The sequence below is a fragment of the Vicia villosa genome, linkage group LG1 (assembly GCF_029867415.1).
Source record: "Vicia villosa cultivar HV-30 ecotype Madison, WI linkage group LG1, Vvil1.0, whole genome shotgun sequence".
Lineage (NCBI taxonomy): Eukaryota > Viridiplantae > Streptophyta > Magnoliopsida > Fabales > Fabaceae > Vicia > Vicia villosa.
In genome coordinates, this window is record NC_081180.1 from 110,504,896 (window position 1) to 110,524,322 (window position 19,427).

The window sequence follows — 19,427 nt, forward strand, 5'->3', positions numbered from 1 at the left end:
TAACACCTTCCCTCGACCTGAATATAGTATCTTACCCTGATCTCTTAACTGCGTAGGTTTCCTATTCGCCTTGGTAGAATAGGTGGCGACTCTAAAAGTCTTAATTTTTAGGGCAGGTTGCTACACTTGGTGTGCGGTGGGTGACTATAACAACGTGGCCAAGGCTCAAGATAGAGTAGGAGGAAAAATGGTTATCGAATCAGAATTTGTCAATCTGCAAAGTATGGTGGATATTACAGGTTTAAGTGAGATGGATAGTATTGGTGATTTTTTTCACTTGGTCGAATAATAATAGAGTTGATCTAATCTATTCCCGCATTGACAGAGTCCTAGATAATATTTCATGGTTTCAAGAGAATGTTGACGTGGTGCTGAATGTTCTTCCCTCAATGTATCAGATCATTCCTTGTTGTATTTGAGTGTTGATCATGCTAGGAAGACGCGTGAATCCTTCAAGTTCAATAATTATATGGTTGATATTGAATGGTTTGAGGAAACTTTACAGAAAAGTTGGAAACAATCTACAACAGGTAGTCCAATGTGTGTGTTATGGCATAAACTGAAAAAGATTGAAACATGTGCTGAAAAAACTCAACAAGCCTGCCAATGATATCAAGAAGAACATTGTGAAAGCTAGACAAGAGCTTCATGATGCACATAACAATTTAATCCACTGTAGGTTCGACAATCAAAAGATGGATACAGTGAAAAGACTAACAAAGGATGTTATCAGATGGAACACCATGGAAGAAAAACATATGATGCAGAAAGCCAAAATTGACTGGTTGAAAATGGGTGATGCTTGAAATGGTACAAAGCTTTTCACATGCTACAGTTTTGGTAATTAATCCGATGAAGTGTAAGGTCTTTTTTGGTGGAATTGATGAAGAAACCAGAGTAGATATAAAGAGGATTACAAATTTTATAGAAGGGCAATTTCTTGTAAGGTACCTGGGGGTTCCCCTTACAAGTAAAAAGCTTACCATCACACATTATTTGCCTCTAGTTGAGAAAATTGTTAGCAGAACAAGGCCCTGGACAGAAAGACTACTCAATCATGCAGGGAGAATACAATTAGTAAAAAGTATATTTGTTGCGATATCACAATACTGGATGCTTTGTTTTCCAACTCCAAAGTTTATGGTGAAGAAAATTGAAGCAGTTGCAGATCTTTTATCTGGACTGGTTGTAATAAGGTGAAGAAGAAAAGTTCGGTGGCCTGGGATACCGTTTGTAGACCAAAATGCCAAGGAGTATAGGATATTATAAATTTGACAGTCTGAAATCGGGTTACCATGATGAAATGTTTGTGGAATTTGAGCAGAAAATAGGATAATATTTGGGTTAAGTGGATAAATATGTATTACTTAAAAAGAGAGAGTATTAATGGGGTTGATAGTCGAACCCATGTTTTGACTTAAAGAGAGAAAGTTAGGATGAACTAGGAATGAAAGCAGGAATGGAGTAATCAGCTGCAGAAGGAAAAAATTTCGATGAAAATTATGTATAATTTGCTGATGGAGAAAATGATTGGGTTCCGTAGAGTTTCTGTTGAACCATAACATTGTAAGGCCCTGCGCTGTTGTGAATTTATGGTTGATGTGTCATGGTAGAATGGGAAAAAATATAGGTTTAAAAGATTTGGAATGATCAACGAAAGTCATTGTAGTTTGTGTAAGGAATCTGAGGAATCTATTACCCACCTGTTTTTTTATTGCAAAATTACAAAATCCATCTGGGAGTAGGTTTTTAAAAGGATTGAAGTCATACATGAGCCTAAAGCTTGGGATGAAGAACTCAAATGGGCTATTTGAGAAACTGAAAAGAAGGGGTGGATAACTAGTCTCCTTAAACTAGCCTTCACTGAAACTCTTATGAGGTGTGGATTTACAAAAATGATGAAGTTTCAAGAATAATGTGAATAGAAACATAGTTGATCATATCATAGAGATTATTGTATACAGGGGCTGGTATACTAATAGGCTTAGAAAGCATATAGTAACCTTGATGTTATAGGCTTGGTCTTTTGTTTGTCACATTTGCTAGCTGGATCCCAAGAGATCGCCATGTACTTATTTTGAATTTTAAATTAATATGTTCCTCCTTTTGATTAAAAAAATATACTAATGTGGCAATAAATCTTTATTCTTTTTTTTTGAAGATCAATAAATAATTATTATCACTATTTATAAAGTTTAAAATTTTAACAAGATCTCTTAATAGAAGAATTACAACAAATTTTATTTTAATCCATAAACTTTATTTAGGTGATCAAATGACAGAAACATCATAAAATGCTCTCAGAGCAACAATCAGAAACACAACTTAAACAACATTAAAAATCATAAAACATAATTCAAAACAACATAATCATGCATCAAGTTTCTTAATTTTAATATCAACCTCCTTCAGCTTCTTCTCAACCAGCTTATCAAAATCTTTCAACTCTTCAGAAGTTAAATCATCAGAAATATTGTTGTTTTGCAAGTAACCAAACATGAGAAGATTCAACTCTTGTTCGCGATTATCATATTTCAACTTTCTTACCTGATCTCTAGCTTTGGTAATCCTCTGCATGAGGAATCTCTCTTGGTTCACATTCCTGTTTTCATCTTTCACAGATGAATTTTTGTACCTATCAATCACATTCATGGCTCCTTCTGGATTTGGCCACACCTCTGGTTGGGAATCAAAGGGACTCGAAATTATAGCACAAGCTGGAATATCGCAAAGAGTTGTGAGTTCTCTTACCTTCTTAATCAGACCTTTCTTTCTTTTATTGTAGCTTGCCTTTCTTGCTGTATCATCACAGATAAATGCAAGTTTCACCTTCCTTCTCGTCATTGTTTCAATGCAATTGCTAACAAAGTTGCAGACGATTTTTGTGTTACTTTTCAAGCGTTGTTCGCTTTTTATAGAGTGATACCTCGTACCTTTCTTGAAGATTGATATTACAATGTGTTAGAAAATACACGTCAGAAACATATCTTAAAATAAATTATTTCCATGTTTTGCAATATTTTAATTGTATATTATAAAATAAAATAGAATTTAATTTATATACACGCGCTATAACAAAAATAACAGTCAAATAATTATAATTTTTATATTACATTGCTATCGAAAAGAATTATATATATATATATATATATATATATATATATATATATATATATATATATATATATATATATATATATATATATATATATATATATATATATATATATTACACGATCAAATAATCAGAATAGTTATGTTATATTGAAATCGAAGAAAAAAAATTATATACAGACACTATAACAAAAATTACACAATCAAATAATTATAATTGTTATATTATATTGAAATCGACAAGAATTTAATTTACATACACGCGCTATAGATATATTAAACAGACAAATAATCATAATTGTTATATTATATTGAAATCAAAAAGAATTTAATTTATATATACGCGCTGTAATAAAAATTATACATTATAATAGTAATTGTTATATTATATTGAAATCAAAAGAATATTAATTTATATACACGCGCTGTGACAAAAATTATATGACCAAATAATCATAATTGTTATGTTATATTGAAATCGAAAAGAATTTAATTTATATTCACGCGCTGTAACTAAAATTATATGGTCAAATAATCGTAATTGTTATATTATGAAAATTGTATGAATTTAATAATAAATTACATTGTATTGTTTATGTGAAATAATATTGTATTTAACATCAAAATTTTAATAATTTAAATTTAATTTTTTATTTTAATTATAATATCTTATGCTATTTTTTTTTTGTATGCATCGTGTATCTCCGCATGTAATTTTAAAGACGGGAGTAAAATTTTTTTGGATAAATATTATATTACAAATTTCTTTAAAAATACTAAACCATAAATAATAACTATATTAGTTTGTTTCCATTCAAACTTTCCTTTATAACGATTACACTTTAATTTTTTTTGTTATGTACATTATTTTTTTCTTTTCTATATTTTCTTATTTAATATTATAACCATATTTAAAGCTCTACATTTTCAAATATTTTAATTGTAAAAAAAATCATCAGTCAAACTAATATTATCTTTAATATTTTGGATCTGGATTTTTATTTTTCATTATCCTAAATTCCTAATTACAATTGTTTATTTATTTTTGTTACTTTAATTTAGAAATCTTTATTTTATCTATTTTTAATTTTTTAAAATTTCAATATTTCTTTATTTGATATAATATTTCCCTTAAATATATGTTTAACTTTTTTTATTAGGTATATTACCTCATTAGATAGAATATTTCCCTTAAATATATGTTTAACTTTTTTTTATTAGGTATATTACCTCATATAACGTGTTTGTTTTATGGATTGAAATTACATTCCTAAAAATGTGATACAGAAAATGCAACAATGATTTTTAAATTAAGTAAATTTTGCAAAATTTCTAAGAAATTTAATTTTTAACCCTACAAATGAATAAGAATATTATTTTAAAAAATAACTATTCCAAAAATATGATTCTAAAAAACGTTATTTCATTACTTGAACAAGGGCACATGTTAAGAGCTAATTGTGGAAATTTTTTCTTAAAAATTGTACATTATTTTCATTAAAAGTTGATAATTAATGTGTCCTGACATCAAGTGATTTCGTAATTGCGGGAGATCGAACCGTGGTCTTCTCTACCAAGTTCAGCGCCAATCACTACTAAACCAACTAACGATTGATTTTTTTATATGTTTTATTAAAACTTATTAAAAGTAAAAAAAAGACTTACTTTGATACCGAGTCCGCATTAAACTCATCCATTTTAATTAAAAATCATTTTAAAACATATTGTATTAAATTAAGAGTCGTTTTACAATCAAATAAATCTTTAATGTTATCTTTTCAGCTATATGCTTAACCATTTATTATTCTCTCTTTTTCAATTCTTTAAATTTATCTTTCCCATAAAATTAATAAAGCACAATTTTATAATATCTCTCATAATTTTTTATTTTTACACAACAATGACTACATTTCTTAATACAATGAAAATTTAAAATGATTTATAATAAGAATATTATATAAGAAATATAAGTTATTCTCATATTGATAGTAGTGTATGTCACCTTTCAACATAAAACTACTATGTTCTACACAAGGAGTTGACCACCTTAGTACCATCAAATGTTGTTTGTAATTAGAGGATTTAAAAGCCGACTAAATTGGTACTTTATGAGTCATGTGGATGCACATGAGTAACCTAGATGAGAGTTTTCCATCTCGCATATTTGACCGTGCTAAAATAAGTTAATATGGGATATTGAACATATTCGCTATCAATCAATTATACTCGTATATCAAACCATTTGCTTCCTTAAGGAACCATAAATGAGAAAATGAACGGTGGTGATGGTGGATCACGGCTTCCGACGCGGTGGAATGGGAGAGACCTGCAAGGTTAGCACTCTAACACTCAAGTCAGTATATGAAGAAGAAGAAGAGTGAAATAAAATTGTATTTGAAAATTGTTACTTGATTTTAGGGCCATCTATATATGTAGTAGAGTGAGAATAACTAACTTGTTATTAGTTAGAAGTGAATTGTGGAGAGTCGTTATATGCTTTACGGTTGAGTTCTTAGATGATCACTAGAATGATAATCTTTACGTATTAGGAAGATTCTGGAAGGAATATCACCCTTGTCTGACTGCTTAGTCGTGATCGGTATGGCAAGCGTAAACCCATCCGGGGTCGATCTTACTGGCCCCAAACATTTGTCCCTCTAGCCTATGTCGTCGTGTAGGAAGGTGAAGAATTGACATTACAACGTTGGATAACGACCAACCTCTGATTATTATTAAGGAAGATATTTGAGTATTGTTTCAATTCCTTTAAGGAACCATGCATTTAATGCACCATACTTAAAAATGTCTTTTCGTAGATATCATCATTACGGTTTTTTGGAAATTGAAACTCTTTGAGTGTTGTGTGTGAGTGATTAGACGTGTTTGGTGAAATTTTTTGCCTTATAGAACGCGGTTTTATTTTAGGATAATAAGTATTTTCTTCCCTTTTCTGAGTCTTCTTTTTCCCATTTTAACAGTTTAACTATTTTGCTATTCTACTTTTCATTTCCCGCAACTGCAAAAATAGTGCACTATGAATAAGAAATCACATAAAAGTATTCGCAGGCCTCAAAAGGATATTCTATCTTTTTGGATGGATCATGTTTATTCATCCATTGCTTCTGTTTTTGTTAAACCAGGTGATCTTGATTGTGCTTTTACTGAAGTTGGTGGTATGCCTTCTGACTGGGAACCGAGAGTCCTTCTGAGGATGAAAGAATATGCAACAAATATAGCGCTTACGTCATTCTCATTTATGAGTGTGATTTTTCAATCGTGGGCCCTTGTCTTCCTTTCACTACTTTTGAGGTAGAGGTTTTAAACTATTTGTCCACGGCTCCTTCGCAACTTCACCCTTCATGCTAGGCATATATGTGATTATACTAGTATCAGTACGAATATGTGAAGGGAAGACCCTATGTATTCCAAAATATTTGTGCACAGATCCTTCGCAACTTCACCCTTAATGTTGGGCATATATGTGATTCTACTAGTATCAGTACAAAAATATGAAGTGAAGACCCTATGTATTCTTTTTCCTTCACTTTTTCAAATGTCTTTATGACTCGACATCCCAAACTAGAGGTACAAGATTACTGCGCTTCAAGCCAATCATTCATGATTTCAAAGCTCTACCAGAGCTCTTGTCTTTTAAGGATTGGTTCTTTTTAGTAAGCCCTGTCAGCCCTGAAGCTCATGGTGCAGTTTACAACATCGGTAATGGAGTGGAGGGTAGGTGTGCTAACCTGTTTTCCAAGTAATGGATTGAGGATAACTTTATGTCGGGGAATAAATTTTTCATATATAATAAAAAAGATCTCTCTGAAGAGGTTCAGTATCGAAAAGGTTGGTTGGTGAAGTTTATTGATAATCAAGGATATACATAGGTAACCACCTTGATGAGGGAAACTGATAAGAAACGTTTAAAGCATCTTATTAACATTTAGTTGTTGATGAAAGTCTCCTCCCGAGGGGAGAGAATAAACATTTTTGGTATGCTTCGAACTTTTGAGTTTTATTGTATTCTTAACCTGCATGCCTTTGATGTATACGTTTTACTCGTTACTATGGATAATGCATGGGTAATGAAGAAAAGTTATGGCTCCTAAAGCGGCGAGTATGGCAAGTCAGATATAATGTCGATGCAGAGAACTTTCTGAATTCATCGAATGTCCCTTATCAGAATGCTCACCCTTTAGTGAGGGGATCCGACTCTCGATCTTCTGAAGGTCGTTAACCCCTCTTTTGGATAACGATTGCAATTATTTGGCTAGACTTTCTGGGCATGTTCTAAAGGAAGAAATTGGTGAACTGACCAGGTATAACCGACACACTTTGATTGCTCTGGCCCTTGGCGCTTCTGATTATTGAGAGGCTTTCTAGATTGACTAGCACCGCAGTGAAAAGAAACAGATGGAGGACATCATATGCAACATGAACCTTCAACGAGATAGATACCAGCATGAAGTAAAAGGAAGCATCTACTTCTCTTTCTGGGGTGAAGGGTGCTTTACTTCCCCTGAAGCTCACTTGCTCTCTTTCCGACCAAGTGGCTCAACTGGTGATTATTGTGGCGATGAAAAACTAGGTTTTTTCTGTTGTTCGAAATAGTGTGGGGACTAATCACAGGAAATAGAGCTCTTGTGCTCTCATAATGCTTCGTTAACTCAGCAGATGACTGACTGTATGAGTTCCACCTTTGAGGCAGTTTCGAAGTCATTTGAAAATTCTTTGGATCAATTCGAGTATTTTCACAATCCTTTAAAACTTTCCAGGGAGAAAATATGGTCGGATCAAGATGTCATAGATAAGAAGATCATTTCTTTGTGGAAGTAGGTCTGGCGGGTTCCTGGCGCGACTCGTTTTCTATAGTACTTATGTGATAGCACCTCATAATGGAAAATTAATACAGTCTTATTGAATGAAATTCCTTTGTTACCTACTTAACGTGTTTTTATATAATCTTGAGTACATGGATCTGAATTCTTGCAAATTTATGAGATCTTCCATCGAAGTTAATTATACGTCACCATTTTACGACATTGTCAGGATCCCGAGAACGCAGCTCCAGGTCTCTATGAGTGAAGATTTAACTTACTAAGTATTGCTTCAAATCTAAATACACTATTTATCTAAAACCATTTGATTTATCTGTTCAAAATTACCATTGGATAATGATTCAAATGTTGTTTCTCTTCATCAAATGACATTTAAATTTTCATAAATAGAGACACTTTTGAGTCATGAATCAGAAGACGAAATTCATACTTGTTAGTGCTAAAGTTATGCTTAAAATATTTAAGTCATTCTCTCCTCTCTCTATTTCACAAAAGTAATTGATAGAATATTATTATGTAACATATCATTAATTAACATGCTTGATAGGAACGAATTCATGTTAAAAATTTCAAAGTATCATGAAATGGATTTGTAAATGTACCTATTTGCATCCAATTTGTCTAAATTGGTGGGGGTGAATCAGATCTAAAGTTTAATGTATCCACAAATGTTTTGAAATTTATTTGTGCAACTATCATTAAGTCATCTTCTTCTTGTTCAAATTTTATAGAGGTCTCCTGATAGAACTCCTAATAGAAATTTGAGAAGAGATTCTCATTCTGTCAGGAATATGTTACATATTTACATACCAAATAATAATTTATTTTAAATTCTATATTAAAATTTTATTTAACAATTGACTAAAGAATTTATATTTTGAGATATTTCAAATCTTGTTGTAGTGTTATATTTCTCAGGGTCCTAAACTAGGGCGCCCTCGCCCAAGAGTTGTATCGCCTAGGCGATGACTTAAGAACTGAACTTTGGCACTAATGACATGTAATGTCGTTAGTAAAAGGATAGGTTGTTAGTAACTTCTCTTGATCAAGTGGGAGTATTTATTGGCACTTAGGTTACCCAAACCCTAGATCCAAAAGACCTCTATATATACTCCTCCCCCTAAAGGAGGAAGGGGCAGATCATAACTCATATTGATCACACCCACATATACTCTTACACCTAAGCTCGTCATTCATCTATAGAGCCTTTCACCTCACGTGAGCAGGACTCCTAAAACAACAGTAAAACATCACCAAATAGGGCTTATTGCCGCTGTGGGCAAGCCCTAACCACCATACAACATTATAAACCAACTAAGGCCTCTAAATCCCATACCCTTGCATGGGTAACATACAATTGTACTTTTTTACCAATACAACGACGCCTACAATGTGGCCCCAGTAAAATGAACCTAGGACACATCGTCTTCATCACCATCACCCTTCCCACTATTACCTTTCACTAATATACTTAGCCACTTTTATCCAGGTTTAACAGGGAGATCCATCCCTTATGCAATAGGGTGTCAATGATAATGGTGATGCCGATACTTTGACGGAGATGCGCGCCTCCGTGGATGAGTTACGTTTCCATAATCAAACACTGGAGGATGACGTCCACAACATCATATAGCTCCAATAGGAGTTCAATCTCCTCAGTGATATGGAACTATTGGACCCCTAACCACTCTCAAACAATATATGGGGAGAGCATGTCCCTAAGAGCTTCAAACCTCTTTCCTTGTCCAAGTTTGATGGACGCAACGATCCCTACAAGAATGTCGCCTCCATCAACATACAAATGGCCATCATAGAAGTGCTCGACTCCCTGAAGTGAAATCTTCTATATGAAACTTTCAAGGACTTCACCCTTTGATGGTTAAGAATTTAGTACACCCGTTCACCATCAACCACCATAGGAAAATGTCCATCACAAGCATGTTTAACATAAGCGAGTGTCCGTCAGATTCATTGATGGACTACATTGCTCGCTTTAACGAGACCACTATTAGGGTCGTCCCACCAAACAAAGAAATGTTTGTGGGGGAATTCCAAAATGAACTTAAGGTAGGACACTTCAACGAGTCCCTTTCCCAACAGTTGTCGCTTTTGTTGGCAGAAGTGGTCACCCGAGTAGAATGCTACCTAAAAGGTAGGGAGAGCAACACTGAAAAGAAGGGGTGTGGTGTCAAGGAGTATGTTCCTAATTCTGCAGGCTACATAACTAGAAGAAGAGCAATTATACCTCTCCCGTAATGGAAAAGAGTGCATTCAAAAGTGTAGGTAAGGCGGTGGAGAACTTCACGCCCCTAAATACTTGTCGTGAGCAGATCTGGTGCGAGATCCCTTACTTGTACAACATCCATACGTCACCTCCTTAAATGGATAATTTTTGGGATGTAATGGTAATCTAACCTTGACTATTTTTTGCACTTCTAAACCTAGTAACACATTTTCCTTGCCAAAGACAAATGTCTAGCATCATATTCAACATATGTACTATTGGTTAAGTTTTGTCTACTCCATATTTGATGTGTATGTGTTAACATACAAACCACTGAGCTGACTGACCAATCATTTTGAAGATCACCTTTTCCAAATTGTGGCAAAAGGGGGGGGGGGGGTAATGATGTATGTATGGGGGTAGTTTCTCTAACTACTAATTATTGGCTATGAGAGAGATGATAATTGTTGATCTATGTTGTGCTTAATGCTTAGTACTAACCGATGTGTGCCCATATGCTGTAACATATTGCTTGATATCTTGTTCTGATCTGTGTGTGCTGATCTTGATGGCTGTTAATAGTAGCTTATGATCTTTGACTACTGACTACTAATTGATGTGTATTCATGCATCACTAAATCATATTGAATGATTGCATGCCTGATTGATTTGGAGCATTCTAATGTATGATAGTATAACATTATCATGTGTGTAACTGCCTCATGACTCATGTATGTGTAACTATCTCATGACCTTTGTCTGAAATGCAAACTCATGTGTGTAACTACCTCATGATTTTTTTGTGCTTTAAATTGTTGTTTCTGCTGCTCTTACTTCTGTTGCTAATATATGCTCTGGTGGTTTGAATTCTATTGTTACTGATGGTAGTTCTGAGTATAGGATCTTCGATACTCGAATGATTTTTATACTTGAAGAGTTGTTTTTCCAAAATTTTCCAATGAGGGAGATTGAAGTTCCTTTTAGATTGGGTGCATTATGTAAAATAACATGGGTTTGTTCAAGATAGTTTTGGTGTAAAAGAGACACATGTGGAATCCAATGTTCCAACATGTGTGCTGTAACATCTGGTCTCTTACCATAAACATATGTTATTGTAGTTATGATTCTTAATTACTCTATCCAATATTCACTCTGCAAAGAAGATCTACAATACAACATGTTAAACACAATGCTTCAACATGTGTGTAGAACAACATCTGACCTTAACAGCAGGGCATATGGATGTTACTTGGTGTGCAATTTTTGATTGAGATTTAATCAAATTTGTTGTAGTTATTTTATAAATGTTTGCTTGATTTTTTTGACAGTTGGAGATGTTTAAACCATATTCAAATTTGAATTTGGAATATAACAAATCATATCTTCTAATGGATACAACCAAGGAGAAGATCATATCCTTAATAATAAACTATTTTCAAGACTAAATTAAATCAGATATCCAATGAGAAAAGCCCAAAAGGCATTGCTATAAAAGGAGGCTCTGGTCTCACATTTGAGACTTGGATTTTGTGTGCAAGATTTAGTATCTTGTTCTAGGGTTTTGAGTCTTTGTAACTTGTATTTCACGCTAATTACATAAGAAGGACTAATGTTGAATTTTTATGTACAACACTCGATGTTTCAGTAACTTGGCATAGTTGTTGGTGTGTCTTAGTTGAGTTGTAATATTCAACATTCAATAGGGTTGTTATTGAAGGTGATCACTTAGGATTAGTGATTGAGACAAAGTGAGAGGGGTTCTCATATTTAGGGGAGACATAAATAGAAAGTCACTAGGATTAGGAAGAGGCGTTGAACATCATGGGGTTGATATTCAGAAAATACTAAGTGTACTAATTCCAAGAAGTGATTTTCATTTTTTGGGTAGAGTGCCCTTTAGACATAAATGTTGTTTGCACCGAGCTGGGTTAACAATATCTAGTGTTATTTATCACCTTTACAAAGACTATATATTTCTCTCTATCTGGGTGTTAAACCTGCTTTAACTTGTTGGACCAATTGTTCCAACATCGTGTCAAACATCTGTCCCCTCGGGAACAAAATTTCAAGAACCCTCACAAATACCTCACCACATGATCCCTCAAGCACGAGGGCTTTTCTAAGGAAAAATGTTTTTATGACCCCTTTTCATTCGAGGCATTCCCCTCGCCTTACCAGTGAGTCCTTGGATTGATTGTGTCCTTTTGTGAGTGCACTTTCCTATTAGAGATGTTTTGTATGATGTCAAACTAGGACATTTTAGCATTGATGTATATTAGACGATATTCTCTTCTATTTTCTTCATTTTAGGGAAAAGAGGAAGAAATTAGAAGAGAGAAGAGAAGAGAAGAGGATTTGTGAGATTCTTGAAGATAGAAGGAGATTAACTTGAGGTAAGGGTTGGAGTCCAAATTATTATAGGTTTATATAATTGGGTAATGTTGTGTGTAAGCTTTGTGTATAATCTCTTAATCTTTTAATTTCATGGATTTGGAAAATGTTAGGGTTTATGTTAAATTCATAAGATTTGTGCTATTAAACATGTTTTGGTATAAATTGTTAGTAGTATGTGCTAAATACTGGTTGTATGTACCATTATTCGTTGTATGCAAGTGGTTTAGAGGAGTATAGGCACCCATTTGCGGAACTGATTGCTTTGCAATTTTTCTGCAAAATCGCGAGTCTGCTAAGCGAGCTCAGGCCGCTAAGCGAAGTCTAGGAGCAAAGTTAAGAAATCGCGAGTCCGCTAAGAGAACTTGGTCCGCTAAGCGAGATTGAGAAAATGGAACCTTTCTGTTTTACGTCTGGGGAAGTGCGCTAGGAGGCCGCTAAGCGAATCCTGTTATGCAGAATTTTATAAAATTTCTAAACATCATAACTTTTGATCCGTAACTCCGTTTTATGCACCGTTCGAAGCGTTAGGAATCCAATGTAATTATCTATATGACAGGATAGGATTAGTTGGAACTTATCTAATTAATTATGATGTTATTGTGTGAATAACATGTAATTATGTATATGTGAGTTATGAATCGATGAATTGTGGATGACATTTGTTGGTATGTATGAGATATGATATCCAAGATATGTGTGATTGAATTTCTAAGTGCTAATTGATGCTTTGATGATTGGTTTGAAGTCAAGTGGTGTAATATGATGCAATTTTGGGAAGATGTGATTATGTAGTTTAAGAGGTTGAGAATCATCTTATTTGCATAAGTCTTATTTGTTGCACACTTACACTAGCATGAGTCTTTGAAAGAGGCAATGTCGGGTAATCTCGTGGAGATTATTTTCTTGTCCCAAACCTAACGGGGATGAGGTTTGAAAGCTTAACTATTATGGGGCTTTGAGGTGGTTATCTAGTTCGAGAGATGGACAATCGGCTTGCCGGAAATGATAGCGGAGGGATCCACATGCATATTGCATAGAGTCACACTCGAGTCGCATGTGTCGGTGTGAATTGTTGTTGTGTGTGATAATGTGATATGAATGCGTGGATACGAGCTTTGGTTGATATGCATATATATGTGGATTTGGTAAATCATTTGACATGAGTTGTTAAAAGCGTTGTGGATGTGATATATGTGATTGAAACATATGTGATTGTAGGCGTGAATATATATGTATTATTGATATATGTACATACGTGGATGTGGTGATTTGGTATTGTGTACTTGATTGTATTTCATTATTGGATTATAATTGTTGGTTTTGGTAATTGGATATGATTACTCTAATTATGGAACTTAGTCGAATGAGATAAACATGTTAACCTTGATATATGGTATATGAATGCATGTTTTAAGAAGAGTGATGAATTTGTGAAATGTATTCCTGTTGTGTTTTGCGTTTCCCATTATTATGTTTATCTATAATGATTTGAATTCTCACCCTTCTGTTTGAATGATGTTCATTGTGACATCGTGCAGGTTCCGACGAGTAGTGAGCTTATCCGAGGATTTAGCCGAGGAGCTTTGGTTTATCCTTTGATTAGGTAGAGAGTCAAATGCTTTGGTCATGTAACAGTTGGGAGAGTTTACTTGAACTCATGTTTTGGTTATTTGGATATTGTTATCTTTTTCGTATTTGACATGATATTTGGATATGTTGTTAAAGGCTATGTTGCCTAGATCTTGGATTTCATATAGCATAGTGATTATGTTATGTTGAACTGGTATATGAATATAGTATGAGATATATTCATTGAAATTGTTTGAGTTGTATTTATTGTTCTGCGTGCGATATGCATTATATATGAAATCATGAAGTGTCAAATTGTGTTACAATGTGATTAGTGCATGTTTTGTATGTTGTTCTAGGTTTTCATTGCGGTGAAAATAACATGTGACGCCCTTTTTATTATATGCATATTAACACTCTGTGAATAATTGTTATAATTTGGGGTTAGAAAAGGAATGTTACAATACCATTGCAAAATGCAAATTTAGGAGATTTTTGGTCCCTAAAAGTGTTTTTCAATGATTGCCTAAATGCAACCATGTTTTCACTCACACTCAAGGAACTAATGAAAAATGGGTACCTATCACTCTTGTTTGATATTATAGGTTGAGTGTCTTGGCTCCATCGAGAGAATTTAGTTTTTCAATAGTGGATGCTCAAGGCATATGACGGGTGACATCTCTCTACTCATCGGCTTTGTGGCGAAGAAGAAGGGTTTTGTAACCTATGGAGACAACAACAAGGGTGCAATACTTGAAAAAGATAATGTAGGTAATCCTTTGTCTAGTTCTATCTTCAATGTTATACTTGTTGAAGGTCTTAAACATAATCTACTTAGCATTCGTCAACTATGCGACAATGGCTTTATAATAACTTTTACTCACTTGTTGCATGATTGTCCATAATGAAAAGAAGGATTATATGTCTAAGGTCTTGAGGGAAAATAATATCTATATGCTTTACTTGAATGTTTTATCTTTGACTAACCCAAAGTGTTTAGTAACCATGAGTGAAGACTATTGGTTATGGCATAGACGCTTGACTCATGTCAACTTTGATTTACTAAACAAAGTGCTCTATAAAGATTTAGTAATTGGTCTACCTAAAATAAAGTTTTCAAAAGACCACCTATGTGATGCATGCCAAATGGTAAGCAAACAAGAGTCTTTTTTAAGTCTAAAAATGTTGTTTCAACTTCGAGACCTCTTGAGCTTCTCCATATGAATCTATTTGGTCCCTCAAGGACTAAAAGCCTAGTTGGTAACTACTACAGTTTTGTTAAAGTAGACGACTACTCTAGATTTTGTTGGACCTTCTTTTTGCATAGTAAAGATGAGACTTGTTCGGATTTCACACGTTTTGCAAAGTTATCTCAAAACAAGTTGAGTTTAAAAATCGTTGCTATTCGAAGCGATCACGGAGGTGAACTTGGAAACCACCTCTTTGAGGAATGCAACAAAACGGTGTTACGGAGCGCAAAAACCATGTTTTAGAGGAGTTTGCAAGAACTATGCTCAATGAGGGTGGTTTGCCTAAGTATTTCTGGGCAAATGCAATTAGCATGACATGTTATGTTTTAAATAGGATACTTATACGTCCTATTTTAAACAAAACTCCTTATGAACTACTAAAAGGTAAAAAACCTAATTTTACACATCTCCATATTTTCGGATGCAAATGCTTTATCTTAAATAATGGTAAGGATAACCTTGAAAAATTTGGCGCGAAAACTGATAAAGGTATCTTTCTTAGATACTCTCAATCAAGCAAAACCTATAGAGTATATAACAAGAGGTTACTTAACGTTGAAGAGTGTGTTTTCTAACATGAAGCCTCAATATAGTAATTGTAATGAAAGTAAGACAAAAAGCCAACATTAGTCCAAATTTGAGGTCTTGCATTGTAGTTTGGCCGGCTGCACTCTAAGAATTTAACCCAACTTCTTATACTTTTTCCACCTTAATTGCACTAAGCAATTGATAAATCCAAAGCTATTTAAAAACAGTTTAACATCTAGCCCTTGAAATGTACCAACAACTAAGAGGCAATGGTTGTGACAACCAAAGGCAGAAGTTAATTAAGGTTCTGTCTCAATGGGTTCTTCTGGTCCTCAAATGGAAATTGTTTCATGTGCTATTGTGTTTCTAGTACTTTTTGTTACAATAGCCACCAGTGCTGATATATACCTTGATTGGCACGTTTCCTTGAACTTCAATATTAATCCAGTGTCTGCAAATCAACCGGTAGAGATTGTCGCCTTTAATCTATTCATCGTTTAATTACATTGTTTGCTAATCTTTTTCCTGATCTGCTTGTCAGGTTATAACAATCAATGGCATGTTCCCTGGACCCCTTATAAATGCAACAACAAATGATTATATTCATGTCAATGTTTTCAATAATTTAGATGAACCTTTGCTATTTACATGGTATAACGCGCTTTCTGTTTTTATTATTATGGAATTGATTTAGCTCTACAAATGTTGTTATGAACTAAACATGCTGAATTATGGTTGTTATATATGTATAGGAATGGTATACAACAAAGGCAAAATTCATGGCAAGATGGAGTGTCCGGTACAAACTGTCCTATCCAATCTAAAGCAAATTGGACTTATGTTTTTGAACTTAAAGATCAGATTGGCACATTCTTCTACTTTCCTTCCATCAATTTCCTTAAAGCCGGTGGAGCGTTTGGTCCAATTCGAGTCAATAATCGTCCGGTTATAAGTGTTCCTTTTCCAAAACCGGAAGCTGAGTTTGATCTCTTAATCGGTGACTGGTACAATACTAGCTACAAGGTAGTTTAAGGCTTTTTTTTCTTCATTATATTAGTTATTTGTTTTGCTTTTCTAATTCAATTTTTGTTATAATTTCAACTAGGATATTAGGTCAACGTTGGAAACTGTGGATATTGGTTCTCCAAGTTGGATGTTAATAAATGGAAAAGGACCATATATGAACATTCTTTCAAAATCACATGAGTCCTTCAAAGTTACACAAGGTAAGAAGATAATAAAAATGTGAGTTATTTCAACTTTATGATAATTTCATTTCATTTCTGTTCATTCATTAATATAACTTCTTTATGATAATGTGTCAAAGGCAAAACATATTTGCTTAGGATATCAAATGTAGGGACAGCATGGAGCTTCAATTTCAGGATTCAGAATCATAAACTGCTTTTGGTTGAAACTGAAGGATCTTATGTGAATCAGATAGATTTGGATTCTCTTGATGTTCATGTTGGACAATCCTATTCAGTTCTTGTAACAGCAGATCAAAATGCTGCTGACTACTACATAGTGGCTTCTCCTAAAATGAGTAATGCCACTGTTAACAATAGTCTTGTTGGAATTGCTGTGCTTCATTATGATAACTCAACAACACAGGCTAATGGTTCTCTCCCAAGTGGTCCTGATCCATTTGATTTGGAATTCTCCATCAATCAAGCTAAATCGATTAGGTAATCGCATGCCGCAGAATATTGTTAAGAACAGGTTTGGATTGACTTATTTGAATTGATATACTGATAGGTGGAATATTGACACCATGAATCTATTTGAAGGTGGAATCTGACTGCTGGAGCTGCAAGGCCTAATCCACAAGGAACCTTCAATGTAACAAATGTGACAATATCACAAACTTTTATCCTAGAGGCGTCAACAGCGACGATTGATCAATTATCTCTTTACACTGTCAACAATGTGTCATATCTGACACCAGATACACCACTGAAGCTAGCTGATCACTTTTCCGACGAATCTGGAATATATAAACTTGATGCTTATTCCAAAAACACATCAAATGTGATCGCGGTGAATGATGTTTTTGTAGCAAGTGCATTATATAAAGAATGGACAGAGATAGTGGTTAAGAACACTTTAACAACTATTGATGCTTGGCATTTGGATGGATATAGCTTCTTTGTTGTTGGATTGGGGGAAGGAGAATGGAAAGAAGAGTCACGTTCGAGTTATAATCTTTTTGATCCAGTAGTTCGCTCGACTGTGCAAGTTTTCCCTGGAGGGTGGAGTGCAGTTTATGTGTATCCTGATAATCCAGGAATGTGGAACTTGAGATCACAGAATTTGCAAAGTTGGTATTTAGGTGAAGAACTTTATGTGAGAGTTTATGATCCTAATTCTAACCCTGCCAAAGAGAAACCACCTCCACAGAATCTGCTTTTATGTGGTTAGTTAGTTATAGCTATTCTCTTAATAAACGCCTCTAACACCAACATTGACACAGATACATGTGATATATTCAAATTTTCAAATTATTATCAGTATCAACGTGTCAGTATCGATATCTTATAAAGTTTCTTTATGATTATGGTATTGATGCTATTGAATTGTTTATATTATTGAAGGTAAGTATCAACCTTCAGCACCGCCTCCTTCTCCACCATCAGTGTCACCACCACCTCCACAATCACCAAATGCACCATCATCCAAGGCATATAATCTACATACAGCAAGGTATTGTTACTAACTTGTGACATAAGTTATGTGAAATGTTTATAGGCTAATATGGTTTATTCTTTGTATATACTATTAATAATAGGTTCCAATTTGCTATGATCACCACTGCCATGTGTTTTCTCTATATTGGTTTCCATTGAAGGGTGCAACCTTTGCTAAGGACATTGGACATATGCAGATCATGACAGAGACATTAAGTTGTAATCTCAAGAATGAAAGCAATTATTCCCCCCTTTTATTTCTTTTACAATTTTTTTATCTATGCCAAGTATGAGAGTTATCTATATAGCTAACATCATTTGGTTACATAGAAATTAAGGTTTACATTGTATGTTTTAGGGTCAACATCATGCAATTGCAAGGTCATCAATTGATTGCAAAATGATGAATTACTAGAGAACACTTTTTACAAGTTAGTTTCATGCTTCATCCCCTTTAATGTTTAGTAATCACAAAAGTATATGATTAAATAATAATATTTCCATTCTCTTTGGTAGATTCTACTATGAGTTTCCACTTTCACTAGATTGACGTATCAACTAATTACAAGCTATTTGCAACCGTTGCTCCATCTCTTTGATCTTATTAGCATAATATATTTAGCCAATACTTCTATTGAAATCAAAATGACACTAAGTGCGGGTTTGTTGTTTAGAATATGAAAGAGATAAAATATAATAAAAAGTTACACAAAAATATGACTAAGATTTTTTCGCAAGACACACCATATTCATTTACTGTATAATACACTTTTACCAATATATTAAACAAGTTAAACGAATAAAATACTGTCTAAACTCTATT

At 33.9% G+C, this 19,427-nt stretch overlaps 2 protein-coding genes across 2 annotated transcripts; one reads left to right on the top strand and one right to left on the bottom strand.

Moving 5' to 3' along the window:
* Positions 1-2,370: 2,370 nt before the first annotated feature.
* On the bottom strand, positions 2,371-2,850 carry LOC131651416 (agamous-like MADS-box protein AGL80). Its single transcript, XM_058921084.1, has one exon. It carries the CDS (start codon positions 2,842-2,844, stop codon positions 2,371-2,373), a length of 474 nt encoding a protein of 157 aa, XP_058777067.1. The 5' UTR covers positions 2,845-2,850.
* A 13,382-nt stretch (positions 2,851-16,232) lies between these two features.
* On the top strand, positions 16,233-18,338 carry LOC131651422 (monocopper oxidase-like protein SKU5). The gene is made up of 6 exons (XM_058921091.1): positions 16,233-16,382; positions 16,459-16,568; positions 16,670-16,940; positions 17,023-17,143; positions 17,245-17,605; positions 17,708-18,338. The coding sequence occupies exons 1-6, from the start codon at positions 16,233-16,235 to the stop codon at positions 18,336-18,338; spliced, it is 1,644 nt and encodes a 547-aa protein (XP_058777074.1).
* The last annotated feature ends 1,089 nt before the right edge of the window (positions 18,339-19,427 follow it).

Bases quoted from the DNA above. Each gene is read 5' to 3' on its own strand.
- LOC131651422 (XM_058921091.1), top strand. From the start codon at position 16,233: ATGGGTTCTTCTGGTCCTCAAATGGAAATTGTTTCATGTGCTATTGTG. The intron at 16,383-16,458 runs GTAGAGATTGTC...TCTGCTTGTCAG, and splicing joins CAGTGTCTGCAAATCAACCG to GTTATAACAATCAATGGCAT. The intron at 17,144-17,244 runs GTAAGAAGATAA...AATGTGTCAAAG, and splicing joins GTCCTTCAAAGTTACACAAG to GCAAAACATATTTGCTTAGG.
- LOC131651416 (XM_058921084.1), bottom strand. From the start codon at position 2,844: ATGACGAGAAGGAAGGTGAAACTTGCATTTATCTGTGATGATACAGCA.